This window comes from Ochotona curzoniae, unplaced genomic scaffold (assembly GCF_017591425.1).
Source record: "Ochotona curzoniae isolate NIBS_2020 unplaced genomic scaffold, NIBS_Ocur_1.0 scaffold_4505, whole genome shotgun sequence".
In the NCBI taxonomy this organism is placed as follows: domain Eukaryota; kingdom Metazoa; phylum Chordata; class Mammalia; order Lagomorpha; family Ochotonidae; genus Ochotona; species Ochotona curzoniae.
Window position 1 is genome coordinate 28,503,881 of NW_024467118.1, and position 15,816 is coordinate 28,519,696.

General features: G+C 43.1%; 1 protein-coding gene across 2 annotated transcripts; it reads right to left on the reverse strand.

Annotated features, from left to right (window-relative positions):
• Nucleotides 1-5,385: 5,385 nt before the first annotated feature.
• On the reverse strand, nucleotides 5,386-14,723 carry COMMD8 (COMM domain containing 8). Of its 2 annotated transcripts, XM_040966114.1 has the most exons (5): nucleotides 14,630-14,723; nucleotides 11,804-11,959; nucleotides 10,310-10,462; nucleotides 7,415-7,570; nucleotides 5,386-6,270 (listed from the first exon to the last, which is right to left on the reverse strand). In XM_040966114.1, the coding sequence occupies exons 1-5, from the start codon at nucleotides 14,693-14,695 to the stop codon at nucleotides 6,250-6,252; spliced, it is 552 nt and encodes a 183-aa protein (XP_040822048.1). In that variant the 5' UTR covers nucleotides 14,696-14,723; the 3' UTR covers nucleotides 5,386-6,249. The 2 variants fall into 2 exon arrangements, with proteins under 2 accessions (XP_040822048.1, XP_040822049.1); XM_040966115.1 differs by lacking the exon at nucleotides 11,804-11,959 and having other exon boundaries at nucleotides 14,630-14,695.
• Nucleotides 14,724-15,816: the final 1,093 nt, after the last annotated feature.

Here is a 15,816-nt window from a genome sequence, read left to right on the forward strand (position 1 = left end):
CACTGAACAGACTAAAGGTGTGAATTTCATTTATCCATTCACTGCTGCTCAGTGAACCAGCTTTTCCAAAAGCCTACGTGTCAATTTAGGGATGACTTTCAGCAAACAAAATAAGTGGTAATCACCCTTGTACCAGCTGAGTCTACACTTGCAGCTATTTTGGAAGCATCCCACACCAGCTCTTATTTCCAGAAAACCAGAGTATACAGTGAAATAGCCATATTGTTTAAATTTGGGAAGGAATAAACATCTATGTAGCATTCTCAGGATTTCCTATGCTGATAAAAATGCTTAAGTGAAATGGGTGCACAGCATCTCAAATAAGGGAAAGGATGAGTTTGTTAACTCAGCAACCATTTGATAGCAGCCCTGCAAAAGCAGTGGGGAAAGCCAAATCTTCCCCACTCAGAGAAAAATGACAATATAGAGACAAGAGCAGTAAGGAGAGCAGTGCAAACATTCACATCAACATCTTTGCAACACATATAAGCAGTGTGAAAATCTCTAGACAGAAGTGCATGCCAGGTTTGTCACAACAAGCAAGAGGCCGCTCCTCTAGACATCAGTGAAAGTATGTGTTGGGGGAGTGTATTTGGGCTATCACTGGTATCCAATTTATTCCACATTTGAGTTCATGGCATCCTTTCTTTTAACTATTTGTTGTGTTCAGAAAAGATTTCAACATGGATCCTATAACTTTCAACAGTCTACAATTACCAAGTTAAACTTCTAACATGGGGGATAATCCTTGCTAATTTGAGTTAGACAATAATTTCTTCTATTTAACATCAAAGGCATGATCCACTAAAGAACTAAGCAACCAACATCAAGATATGTCACCTCAGCTCTTCGAGAACCACAGGTAACAGACCTAAAACACAAGTCATAAACAGGAAGAACATACTTGCAAAATCTATTTAGTAAAATGTGTATCCAAAATACACAAAGAACACTACAAACTACAATAAGAAAACAATTTTTAAAGTAAACAAAAATGCTAAAAAGACCTTGGCAAAGAAGATGTACAGATAGAAGATATGCACACCAAAAAAATGCTCAACACTGGATATTGCTGTGGAGTAGAATATTAACACAGAATAGCAATACCCGTCAAATGACTCCTAACTAACCCAAACCCAGAACACACCAAAGGCTGCTGAGCACGCAGAGCAGCAATGTGTCTAAACCTGCAAAGCGACGTGACAGCAGGATGGATTCCTCTTTCCCTCCCCTGCCTCTGAGATACCAGGTCAGCAGTAGATAGACCTATTCCTTTAGTAAATAATCCAGAAACCCGGGCCCGGCGCGGTGGCGCAAGTGGTTAAAGGTCCTCGCCTTGCACGCCCGGGATCCCATATGGGCGCCGGTTCTAATCCCGGCAGCTCCGCTTCCTTTCCAGCTCCCTGCCTGTGGCCCGGGAAAGCAGTCGAGGACGGCCCAAAGCTTTGGGACCCTGCACTCGCGTGGGAGACCTGGAAGAGGCTCCTGGCTTCGGATCGGCATAATATCGGCCCGTTGCACTCACTTGGGGAGTGAATCATCGGACGGAAGATCTTCCTCTCTGTCTCTCCTCTCTCTGTATATCCGCCTTTCCAATCAAAAAATAATAAAAATAAATCTTTAAAAAAAAAATAAAAAAAAAAAATAATCCAGAAACCAATAAAGAGACATTTGCATTAACCAACTGCCTCTCCAGTGGGAAAACCTATGGCACTCACTGGTCGGCTTCCAACCCAGCTCACCAAGGAGCCAGGATGGGGAGATAGCCAACTCCAGCTTCCCCCAGGGAAAGGAAAGAGCTGGAGCATGAATCGAACATTTTGATCTTCCAGTGTGTTGTTCAAGTGATAGGTTGTTGTCTCAGTGTACTGAGAAGATGCGGCATACACTAGAAGCATGGTACTGTCTGCTTTAGTTCTAGGGTGCCTGCAGAACACAGAGGCTGCTATGGCTCCAGTCTGTCTTTCAGGAGTATAGAAGTAGAGAATGTGTCTGATGTTTAAGGCTCAAGGAGTTCCCTGGCTTGGAACATGGGCATGACCTAGAATATTCTAGAAGTCTAGGAGTTGCTGAAAACAAAAGTGTAATGGTTTGTTACAGCTCCAGAAACTCTGCAGTGCCACAAACTGAGAGAATAGATTATGAGCTCCTGATCTGAGACTCAAAAATCCATCTACTTGGGAAGTTACTGAAGATAACCTACAGAAAGAGGCAAGAGATAAAAAATGATGAAAAGGGTAATTCACTGGGGGGAAAAAAAAAACAATTCAAGATAGACATGCATGCTCCATCAGACTACGCAACTGTATGGAGCAAACATTGACAAAACTGATAGAAAACACCACTCCCCTCCTCATGTACTGACAGAAAATGCTGATTTCCTTCCAAAGGGAGTCCTACGGAACAGGGGAGTGGTTACTTCAGAGTGCAGGAATCTGACACATACTGACTCCACCAAGTAATCAAGATCAATGTCAAATCATAGACCGTATTAATGACATGTATCAATAACAGCAGGCAAAGTAGTACTTTAACCTTTATGAGCTTCCCCTCTAAAACTTGTAACTCCAGTCCAATGAGAAAAACAGGACGTGTGAAAAATATCTCACCTCCACTCTTTAAATAAAACCCATAGTACCAGAAAGGGAAGTCTGGAGAATGATCACAGCAAAGGGAACCTGAAGGCACCTAACTAAATGTGATATGGCAACTAGGATGCAATCTTGAACGAGGAAAAGGATATTAGGTAAAAACTCAGGTTGAGTAAATGATGAGATTTCATAAACACTGCATTATTCTTTGCAAAAAAAGATGTCGTAGTAATGTGTCACTAAAAGGAAAAATGATGTGAGGTATTTTAATCTATTTTTTGCAAATCTAAAATAGTTCTTTAAAAAGTAAGATTTATGGGGTGTAGGGGGAATATATGTACAAAACATGTTAAGGTACTTTGAAACTGTAAAAATGCAATTAAAAGAGCATTCATTTTTTTATGAACTTTAGGAAGTATCCTTATATATAGGATATAGAATCAGAACATTTAAAGAACTCTAAAAATCTAGTACTTTTTTTTTAAAGATTTATTTTTTTATTGCAAAGTCCGATATACAGAGAGGAGAGACACAAAGAAAGATCTTCTATCCAATGATTCACTCCCCAAGTGACCACAACGGCACTGCTGCACCAATCCGAAGCCAGGAGCCAGGAACTCTTCCAGGTCTCCCATGCAGGTGCAGGATCCCAAGGCTTTGGGCTAGCCTAAACTGCTTTCCCAGGTCACAAGCAGGGAGCTGGATGGGAAGTAGAGCAGCCAGGATTAGAACAAGTGCCCATATGGGATCCTGGCGCATTCAAGGCGAGAGCTTTAGCAGCTAGGCCACCATGCTGGGCCCTGAAAATCTAATACTTTAAAAAAAAAAAAAAACACTATCCAAATAAAAACTGGGCAACAGATCTGAAACTTCACGATGCAGGTACAGATGGAAAAATTACACTAAAAGATGTTCATTATTATAAATAATTAAATGATTTTTTTAAAAAAGATTTCCTTATTTATTTGGAAGGCAGAGTTACAGAGAGGGAAAGACAGCAGTCTTCCAACTGCTGATTCACTCCCCAGTGGTCACAGCTGGTAGGGTTGGGTTAGTGTAGGAATCATTTCACCCTACAGTGTATTCAAAAGAATGCAAGGATGTTCATAGTATGTTGTTTTATAAAAGCCAAGAACTTGTCAACCGAAATATCTGTGATTGGTAAAATGATCAATTAGGGCACAACTCTGCACCGGGGACAGGCACCTGCCACAGTGGTCACTGCATGGCGTGCTCACATATCGTATCAGTCTCTGGCTTTGAGCCCTGGTTTTGCTTCTAATCCAGCTTCCTGCATATTCACACTCTTACAGGGAGCAGGTGAAGCTTCAAGTCCCTGGGTCCCTGCCACTCATATGGGAGATGTGGGTGGAATTCTGCTGGCTTCAGCCTGGCCCAATTGCAAACATCTGGGGAGTGGACCAGTGGCTACAGGATATCTTTCTTTCCCTTGTCATTCTTTGTCTTTCAAATAAATTCTTCTTAAAGATTGTTTTGTTTTGCTTTTCCCACTTATTTGCTTTTACATCCGTTTGTCTGCAGGACCACAAATGGAGCAGCTAGAATCCAAACCCAGTGCTATATGAATGACAGTGCTGCAGGGGGAGACTTAACCTACTACGCCACAGTGCCGGCCCTTGAATACATTTTTTTATAAATATTCTTAAAATCTACATTACACTACTTCTCAACAAAAAAACAAGCTATTGATATGTACAACAAGGATAGAACTCAAGGCAGTACTTAAAGTCAGAGTCAAAATTAAGTATATACATCAATCAATATGACAAGCAATCCATTAATGGTCCCTTGCAGAAGGCATCAAGAGCAAGGACAGGAGCAGTGGGAGGTAACATTCAATATCTATCAACACGTTTCCTAGCATGACTTTGGTAATGCTTGCAGAGGCATGCCTATGTATGTCAAAACTCAAACTGCACACTTCAAATGTATACAGAGCATGGGGCTGTGCACACATGAATCCTCAGCATGCCATGTGGGCACCAGTTTGTGTGGCTCAAGTCCTAGGATCCCTGCGCTCAGGAGGGAGACCCAGGAATAGCACCTGGCTCCTGGCTTCAGATCAGCTCAGCTCCCACCTCTGTAGCCACTTGACGAGCCAAGCAGCAGATGGGAGATTTCTCTTTCCTTCTCTCTGTGTAACTCTACTTTTCAAATAAAAATAGCTCTTTGAATTGTTTAAACTATGTACAGAACACAAAGTAAAACACTAAAGAGTTCAGTGAAGCCATCAGATATGCTAATGCAATGATGCCATGTGGGGACGAGGGAACTAAGCAGACAGCGTTTCGGCCTTGCACCGGAGACACACACTGCACAGAAGGCTGAAATTCACAAGAGATCTCAAGATCAGTGCCACCTGTACTGCTAGTCTACAAACTGCTCTGGCTGCATGACACAAGGCCTTTGCCCAAGAAGGTAAAATCAACAGGCATGCTAAGCACATTAAAATTCAGCTGGTATGTCTTCATAGCCAAATCTTCCAAATAAAGAAAGCAACATGCTGATAAATATTGTGGCCCAAGCTTCCTTTCTAATCCCTCACCTGTAACAAATCCATAAAGCCACACTTCTCTGCAGACACACAGTGAGCAGCCCTGTTTACGTCACATTCACATATTCACCTCGTCATCCTATCTTCATTTGTAAGAGGAAAATAGCAAAAACTGCATAGTCCCCCTCAGCAAGTGCCACAATGCCCAGGCACAGGCTCAAATCCCTCATGCAGTCCTTACTACTGCTTATGCGAAGTCACTTGAAACCAAGCAACACATAAAAATAAAACTTTTTATTTTTTCAGAATGTTTGTCATCAAAGTTAAATGAGGTTAAAAAGTTTGCTTTCCAATGAATTTGTTAATATTCAAAAGAGTTAAATTCAATATTAAGAGTCTATAACAAAAACAGAGCTTACTTTTGTCTGATATTTGAATATACTATGCAGACATCTATTCCTCTTATTAGATCATAAACATCTAACCTGACACACTGATGCATATGTAACGATGCTGTTCCATTCTCTTTGTTCTAGATTTTAGCTTAAATAATTCCAAAACTCAAAGTCTTGCACACCAATTTGCTTTCTCCTAATCATATCTGACAAAGAATTTTTATCTTAAGAAACATTACACTTGATTATCTTTCCTTTGAAATACAAGAAAGATATGGAATGTCCTGAGTTACAATTGCGGCTTATACATTCTTCAAGAAAGTTGTTTTTAAATATCACAAATTAAGTATATATTCATAACACGTGTCCTTGCTATTCACATAATTCTTTAAGCAATATTCAAGTATATTTGTGCTTTGTACTCTTACATCACTTTAGAGCCTACTTTTTGTTTTCAATAAAATTATATATATACAAAGATTTTATTTTCAAATACTTAATAACTGAGGCAAAACAAACATGAAAATATAAACTGCTACTATGGCTTTTTCATCTTTCATGTGATGCTCTTCCTGTCAACCACGTAATTTCTTGTTCTTTCTCTTTGAAATCGCCAACACTGCTGTGTGCTCAGCTTGGTGGACAGGTCAATACAACACAAGGGCTGCTGAACAAGCACACAGGAACCTCTCTGCCGTGAGAGGGGCAGCAGCGTACTCTGCTCAGCGTGGGTCTTCGACACTTCCAGTTACTTCAACTGCAGGACCACCTTCAAACACCAATCAGGGAAGAGGACAATACCAGGTTAGACCACAATGCCGCTGCTACCCCCAAACACAACAAGCACACAGCAAACAAGCGCAATATGCAGTAACTGGTAACACTGGCCTCCCAGAGCTGGGCTCAGAACTGTTCAGCATTTTTGCCAGGTTCTGCCTCACAATGCTTTACGCGTACACACCACCCACACCAATCCACCCAAAAGCAAGTCAGGCTCAGACAATCCATTTGGTTACTCAATGCATGCATCATTTCAGGAAGATACTAAAACATTTTAGCCAACAGAGAGAATGGGGAGAAGTTGAGACACATGAGGGATTTTAAAGGGCAGGCTGATTAGCAGCTAGAGGAAGACAGACTTTATCACTGGTGAAAATGCTGAGCAATAATGAAAGGGCATGCCTCTACAGAGAAAGTTACTGCAATGTCTTCCACACAGCAACAGTTTCTGCTGGTTAAGCATTATTTTTCCCATTTATGAAATACCAGGAGGAGTTACTGTCAATGAGTCACTCCACCAGAAACATGAAGTTTGTCAACTTGCCATCTTGTCTCAAACCGATTTTGTCATAACCATTACCAGCCATCACTGGTCTCCTATATTACTTTGTCTACTTAAATAAAACTCTTCTTTAAAAAAATCATAACTATTTGTTTTAATCACTAAATACTCATTAGCATCAACAAATCTCATGGTTAAAAAAAAAGTTATTGTTATCACCAACAAGCCCCACTGCAGAAGAAATGCAACTGTTAAAATTGCACCACCATTCCTTCAAAAATAGCTACAATGGCCAGAGCTGAGCTAATCCAAAACCAGGAGACAGGAGCCTCTTCTGGGTCTCCCATGAGGGTGCAGGGTCCCAAGGCTCGGGGCCATCCTCCACTGCTTTACCATGCCTGAAACAAGGAGCTGTTTGGGAAATGGAGCAGCCAGAACATGAACCGGCATCCACATGGGATCCTGGTACTTGCAAGGATTAGCCAATTGAACTTGTGCCAGGTCCCACCTGCTAGTGCCTTGGCAGGCCCAGACCAAATGATTTCATGGGCCTTACATGACCCACAGATTTTCCCACACTAATAATATTAACCAAAAACACTTAAAGTATATGACAAATTAGGTCAAATACCTTATTAGCTGCTTCCAAGGAAGTTATCAGATTCTGGAGTTCTTCTTTACTCATTTCAATAGTGTATGGTTTTACTTCACCATTTTCTTTGACATCTAGATGTAGGTTTAATAATGGCATTTGTAGTGTAGCAATCTTGTCACTAGAAAGTGCAAGCTGTGTAAATTTAGGGAAAAGAATAATCAGAAAATAGTAAAAGGGTCTATATTAAATATGCAGCAGAACTTCAAAATAATAGTATAACAAAAATTCCTATACAAGGAAAGTATAGAAGAGAAGGTGAAAGAAAATTAAACCCAGGTCATACAACAAGCACTCAAAAAGAGAGAGAAAAGAGTGAATAAAAAAACAATGGATAAAAGTTAATGATCAGTCAGCAACTCTGCGGCAAGTGGTGGTACCTAGGTAAGAAATATGCATGAGAAGCACTGAGTTGGCCCAAAGCAGCAAGAAAAATGGAGAATTCTTAAAGCTTAAAGAAGCCAAAAGCATAGAACACCAAGTACAAAAACAAATAAAATTGAAACTACCCATAAACTCTCAGAAATCAAGATACTTAATCCATAATCAAGCAAATAACATTATCAAGATACCATGAACAGGCCCAGTGTGATAGTGTAATGGTGAAGGTCCTTGCCTTGAACACGCCGGGATCCCATATGGGCGCCGGTTCTAGTCCCAGCAGCTCCACTTCCCATCCAGCTCCCTGCTTGTGGCCTGGGAAAGCAGTGGAAGATGGCCCAAAGCCTTGGGACCCTGCACCCGCATGGGAAACCTGGAAGAAGTTCCTGGCTCCTGGCCTCACTTGGGGAGTGAATCATCGGACAGAAGATCTTCCTCTCTGTCTCTCCTCCTCTCTGTGTATCAGCCTTTGCAATAAAATAAATGAATCTTAAAAAAAAAAAAAAAAGATACCATGACCAATGAGAGCCAGTCAACATATTTACCTACTTCTCAGTTTCTGCTTCCAGAGTATACTCATCCTAGGGCAAATGGAAGAACTGAACACAGTATTCATGGCATACACTTGTTGAAGCAAGTGCTGAGGCTTCAGAGGCAGACAGCAAAGAGAAGCTCGATTTTCCTTGAATCTGAGCTAGAAAATTCCTAAACTGAATCTTGTTCAGAGTATCAGTACTCAGATTTCAAAAGCTTTTTTTTTTTAAAGATTGAATTATTTTCATTGCAAAGTCAGATATACAGAGAGGAAGATCTTCCATCCAATGATCCACTCCCCAAGTGAGCGCAACGGCCGGTGCTGCGCCAATCTGAAGCCGGAAACCAGGAACCTCTTCTGGGTCTCCCACTCAGGTGCAGGGTCCCAAGGCTTTGGGCTGTCTTCAACTGCTTTCCCAGGACACAGGCAGGGAGCTGGATGGGAAGTGGAGCTGCTGGGACTAGAACCGGCGCTCATATGGGATCCTGGTGTGTTCAAAGCAAGGGCTTTAGCCACTAGGCCACGCCACCGGGCCCAGATTTCAAAAGCTTTTTGCCCAAAAATAAGCCTATGTCTTAAACTTATTTGTTCTTCATTTCCAAGACATGAATAGGAGGCAAGCACAGAGGAGATAGTTAAAAGGAGACAGTTCCCTTCCATTTGTTTTAATTTCATCTTTCAGGAACTTTTTCCAGTAACCTTTATCTCCTTCTCTGACCCAAATAGAAGACTCTCGATATCTGTGATTTGGAAATAGCACTGTAATACTATCTACCTAAGGAGAATCTCACTACTTCATCTTCTTTCTCTTCTCTTTCCTCCCTTTTCCCTCCCTCCCTTCTTTCTTTCCCTGCTTTCCTTTCTCCCTACCTTCCTTTTTTTACTTTTATGTTATTAACTACATACCAAAGCCAGATTTACACAGAGAAAGATCTATTTGCAGGCTCACCACCCAAAAGACCTCAACTGCCGGAGCTGAGCCAATCCAAAGCCCGGAGCTCCTTCCAGGTCTCCCACATGGGAGCAGGCCCCACGGCTTCGGGCGGTGCTCTGCCTAGGTCATCCCAGGAAGCTGGATGGAAAGAAGGGCTGCTGGAACAAGAACCAGCGCCCATACTGGATCCCAGCACTTGCAAAAGGAGGAATGGCTAGTTGAATCATCCTGCTGAGCCCTCCTCAGTATTTCTTCAGAAATATTTCTCAGCTTAGCCTTGCATATCATGAATGATTGAAGAAAATATTATTTTAAGAAGGAATGAAAACCATTCCCAGATTCTCAGTCTCTAAGTTCTTCTCTAGGCTGAATTCAAACTCATCTTCTTGCAAATGACAAACCGTAGCCTTGTCCTACTCCATGGAGTCACAGGGCACACACCTGTTCCTTCATCCATACAACTTTTAGAGACGCCTCATTTCTATTAGGTTTCATCTTTCCCAGCAACATGGCCTGGTATGTTCCAAAGCAATTTCAAATAGTGTAATTTTAAGTTCCCAGACACACTTTTTTTTCCCTTGAGTGGGTTCTAATTTGTTTAAATATTTCTTAAGTTTGGCATACAGAATCAAGATGCAACAGTCGAAACAATATGTTAGCACTGTAGGGAGCTATTGGGGCTCAGTTGTGAAGACACTGGTTAGGACATCTGAGTCTCCTATTAGAGTGCCAAGGCTTGATACCCTGGTTCTGCTGATGACTGCTCAAAGATACAGACTGAATATACAGTACCCTACCATTTGCAGCTTTTAATGACTTCTAGATTGAGCGATTAATACAATATTATTCAGAATGTAGACATTCAAGTCAATGCAAAAGATACAATTTACACGATATTTGGTATTTCTCTAGGTCAGTCAGTGTACTCTCAAAATAACACAAATTTTAGATACATATGATAAAAAAGTTTCTTTATATCCAAAAACTTAAAAAAATACATACTCATAAATAAGTGGTTTCTCACCTTTAACTGCCAGTCAAAGTCCTGTAGCTGTGCAGACGAAATATCAACTATTTCTCCTAACAGAGTCTGCTTGATTTCATCTTTCCTGCTTTTCAAGCATTTCATGATAGCTTGTTGATGAGATGAATTCAACTGATTCAATTGCTGGAATACCTATAAGAATACAAATAATTGGTTAGAAAATACAAAGGCTGCCCAGAATGTAAAAACGTAGCTCTACTCTCACACAACTTCTGAAACAGTAATAAAAGGGGAAAAACTCTCCTAACGCAAAAAATACAAAACTATCAAATCAGTTTTAACAAATTTCTGCAAAACAGTAACTAAAAAGAAACCAGCCAGGATATAAATACACCTGCAACACACCAAAGCCATGGCTATACACACACGGCACAATATGCAGCCTGGAAAGCAAGAAGCATCGCAAGAAGAGGATGATACAATAATACAGCATGTGTGCGCATTGGTCAGATATTTCTTTCTGAAAAACAATTTAACTCAGAGACTGAAAAAGCCAGGTCCATTAAAGGCTTCATTTCTCATGCCCAGATACCATCAAATTAACAGGATAATCATAGAGAACTCCATTTTTTAAAATGAGCAACTTTAAATATACCCAAAGAATTTTTGATAAAGATGCAAAACCAATTCAACAGGCGACATGCAGCCTGTAATCTTGCATTTCACTTCAAGATGTCTACCCTGAAGATGCTGATCCCGTGAAAATACAGCTGCCATTTTAACTTCCCATTTTCTTCTGCATGCTTTATATCAGGAGTGGGGAAACCTTTTTTCCACTAGAAACAATTCAATGTTTATAACATTACCCTCAGGTCATACAAAACTATCGACTCACAAATGAGCCTGCTCTAGATTTCCTGAATTTTGAGTTCTGCCTGCAGCTGCTGCAGCAGGGGCAGGACATTTCCCACCACTTTACTAAACGTTTCACAATTACACGAGCAATAATCAAAAACAAGGCTACAAAACTCCAAAACCTCCACAACCAGATTTTCCACTTAGAGTTATATGAGGATTTACTGACAACAGTCTTCAAATTACATAATGCTCTAAATAGTAACTTAAAAAATTCTGGGCCCAAGCTGATGGCCTAGTAGCTGAATCCTCACCTGCCATCTGCTGGGATCCCCTTGGGTGCCGGTTCTAATCCCGCCTGCTCCACTGCCCATCCACTGCTCCACTGCCCGCCCTGCTTGCACCTGGGAAGGTAGTCGAGGACGGCCCAAAGCCTTGGGACCCTGCACCTGTGTGGGAGACCCAGAGGAAGCTCCTGGCTCCTGGCTCCAGATCAGATCAGCTACAGCCACTGCAGCATTTGGGGAGTGAGTCCACACACAGATCTTTCTGTCTCTCCTTCTCTATATAGATCTGCCTTTCCAATATAAAAATAAGATAAATTAAAAAAAAAAAAAAACAACAACTGGACCTTCCTTATTATATACTATAAGGTGTAAAAATTTGGAGGGAAGTTACCTCTTCATCAGATAAGTTTTTACCCACAACAGCTTTGAAAAATTGTGTGACATCTTCTAGAACATGCTTCCATTCTGTGGAATCCCAAACGTCATGATAATCCTGGTGGAGAGGGTAAGCTCGGCCACAGATGCCATCCAGCACTTTGTGAAGAAGCTAAAAAAAAGTGGGGGGGGGGGGAGTATGTATGTGTGTAAGTAAATTATAAGACAGACTTTTCCTTGTGACAAGCAACTATGGAGAGAAGTTCATGTTATTTGCAGGTGTAGCTGAAAGTGACAAAAAACAATTTTGGGGACAACATTTTACACACCAGGTTAATCCACAGCTTGTGACACCAACATTCTAGCAGCGTACAGGTTCCAGTCCCGGCTCCTCTGCCTCGAACCCAGCTCCCTGCTGAAGAGCTCGGGACAGAGGAGGTACTTGGGCACCTGCTCCTCACGGGGAAGCCCTGGCCGGGGCTCTTGGCAGCAAGCTTTACCAGGGTGAGTCCCAGTTACTGCAGTCACTGAGACCAGGAACCAGGTGATGGAAGCTATCTCTCTCTCGCTTTTCTCTCCCTTTCTCTACTCCCTTTCTCTATCCCTCTTTTCTCTCTGCCACTCTGCCCTGTAAACACATCTTGACAACAAAGAAATCTAACACTTTTGAACGCTGTTCTTACTAAAAATCACTCTTCTATTAAAAATTAAGTTCAAAAAAATACTCGAGACTTTCTATTACGATAGCCACCTTCAGATATTAAAATGATTTTATGCACATACTTGTGTCATGTTCCCAGGATTCCACAAGGGAAGACAGAAATGAAAACTTTCATCTCGGGACCCGCCATCAGGGCTTTTCACTACAGGTACAAACTGCACTAGGTTTGCCTCCATTTTCACAACATTCCTACTTACTTCTTTTGCTCTATTCAAAGAAAGCTTCAGTTCATTTCCTTTTTGTTGTTGTTGTTAAAGATTTACTTATTTTTATTGGAAAGACAGATTTACAGAGAAAGAGAGAAAGCTCTTCCATCTACTGGCTCACTCCCCAAGTGGTTGCAAAGGCCAGAGCTGAGCTGATCCGAAGCCAGGAGCCAGGAGCTTCTGGGTCTCCCACGGGAGTGCAGAGTTTAGGTTGTTCTCCAAAGCTTTTCCCAGGCCTCAAGCAGGGAACTGAATGGGAAGTGGAGCAGCTGTGATGGGAATTAGAACAGCTGGCACACAAACCTCTGCCTTTATGGGATTCTAGCACATGCAAGGCAAGGATTTAGCCACCAGGCTATTGCACTAGGCCGTCATGCCTTGCTTTCTATTTCACCCTAATATTAACAATGGAAACCCAAACATGTCTAACTGAAAACGGTGATTAAAACTGAATTTGGGATTAAAATTAGGCTGTGTGGCTCTTAGGGTCACTGTTTTCCTGTAGAAACATTCTGTTTCCTCAAGTGCAAAATGAGAATATCCCCTCTTCCTGCAGTGCTGTAAGGATTACATGAGAAAACATGCAAATCATCTCTACAATGTATTCAACCAGCTCAGGCATTCTTGCTAGGGCCACTGCTGCCCCTCTATGAGCTGGGCTGTCGCCACCTCCTGAGAAAAGCAGTCAAAGACGGCTCAAAGCTTTGGGAACCTGCACCCGCATGGGAGACCTGGAGGAGGTTCCTGGCTCCTGGCTTTGGATCAGCGCAGCACCGGCTGTTGCGCTCACTTGGGGAGTGAATCATCGGCGGAAGATCTTCCTCTCTGTCTCTCCTCCTCTCTTAAAAAAAAAAAAAAAAAAAAGAACCCCACACACACATCAGGTGAGGCCTTAGCCAGATCTGAGGCATCCACTGCACAAGCCCAACATTCAAAGAAAAGGGTATTTGGAGGCAGACACTCGGAAGTCAGAAGCCACAGGGCAGGTCGGGTCATGGGTCCTATCCGAGGAGCAAGACAGGAGGTCCGAAAGCCAGCAAGAGGCTCAGGGACACATCCGAGCCTGCGTCCACTTTTCCGACTAATCCTGGACAAACGACTCAAACTCCTTACTGATGCTTCTCTGTCCTGGTTTGTAATCACGCCCCAGTCCCCTGTGACCACAGGCAGCAGACACAAGAGTGAAAGATTTGGGGGTTTGTTTGGGTTTTTTCCCCCTTGATTCCAGCAAAAGGTTAAGTTAATTCCCTTCTGCCTCCCACTCCACCTCCAGCCCCCTACCTAAACAGCAAATGGAACACAGAGAAAATGAAGGCTGCTTCTTCCGGATTTCACAAGCCAGGTTCTTTCACACACTTAAGGCATCTTGCAGGTCACGCGGAGAAGTTGGCCAATAATTGGGCTTCCCGGGCAGTGCTTCCCAAGTTTTGTTTCTGCCGCCCTCAAGGGAGCAGAGACGGCTGCAGGGAAGCTGACTAAGGTACCCACTGCAGCCAGCCGTGCGCCAGCCGGGCTAGGACGCCTAGCAGGTGGAGGTAACCAATGAATGAAATGTACACGAGCAGGCTGCAAACCACCCATCGCCCACTGCACGTCCTAAGTTTCCCAAGGCTCCATGGCCACTCCACTGCCCGGGTCCCTGACTGCTTCAGGAAGCAGGTGGACCGCCCGCTCTAGGGTGCAAAGCGTTTGCAGCTGGACGTCCACGTTCGCCCACGGTCCCTCCCGAAGCCAGCAAGCCCGGGTGCAGACGTGGTAACCCAGGCCTTGGCCGCCTAAGCACTCCAGGGGAAGCAGAGGCTCAGCCATCCAAAATTGCGCCCCTTCTCTCCTCCCTTCCCTGGCCGCAGCCAGCGCGACCGCCCGCTGGATCACCCCTTGGCCGGGTGCCGACAGCAGCCGCCGCCGCTCTCACCTGTGGGCCCAGCTCGGCAGGTAGCTTCTGCAGCCGCCACAAGGGCGTCCCCTCTTCCGGCTCCATCCCTGTGCGAAACTGGGACCCGGTCACGTGACAAATACGGACTTTTCCAATTGCGACGATTCACCCACGTGACTCCCTCCAGGCTGGGGCGGGGCTGGGGACGCGGCTGTGCTCCTGCGCCTGCGCGGAGGCTCGCCCGCTGCTTTTGCTGTGGTGTGGTCGTCAGGCCTTGTTTTGTTGTGGCTTAAACTCAGTTCGCTGTACCCTAAAGTCAGCCTTGCAAATCTTTGAACAGACTTTGCTCAGTCAGAAAATCGTCTAATGAAGGATGTCAAAAGTGTACTTAAGTTGCCAGGGCCATTTTCTTGTTCTGAAACGTTCTGAATTGGAAGGTAAATGGAAGGCTTAAGGTAAGCAAGATTCACCCTAGTAAAAAGGCACCGTTTGCTCCTCAGCTCCTCAGATAACATTTCAAACAAACAACAAGTAATATTTTGTTATAAATGTGCCCTAAGTATTGCATGGTATATATACCTAAAGTGAAACATTATTGATTACCTGTAGTTCAAATTTAACAGAGTTTGCGGTACGTTTTTTCTGCGAACCTTAAATATATCCCTTAACCGAAGCCAAGTTCAAGGCAAGCTCGAAGGTCCAGCAAGTCGGACTCTAGATCCACACTCTTCGTGTTGCCCTGCACCTAAAGCACCAGCCTTCTTATTGATTCTCTTACGCAGCTGTCACCCTAAGCAAGTTCTGCGGACCTCGGTAAGACAGTCTTATCGTGCAAAAGCGCACAATAAATAATGGAAACAAATTACACAATCTAAGCTAGAAGTTCAGTAATAAAAGTGGTGCCCAGTGGGGGAGCACGTTGCAAAGGGGAAAGTATGCAACCTTGCTTCACAGGAAGGGAAACCGGCATGCCTGCAGGTGGAGCTCACTCTCCTCCTCTCTACCCTGGGCCCAGGACTGGGAGATGAAAAGAACCTCTTCCTCTGAATTGCCATGATACTTGAACCATTTTTCAATTAAAACTGTACCACTGTCTAGACCTTAAAAGCACGAGGTATATACAGCTCCCTTTGCCTCCAGCTGACATGCAATTGTCTTAAGACAACTGTTTTTTCATGAACAGGAGCTGCTCAAGCAGTAGTTAAAAGAGTTCAAATTAGGAAAAA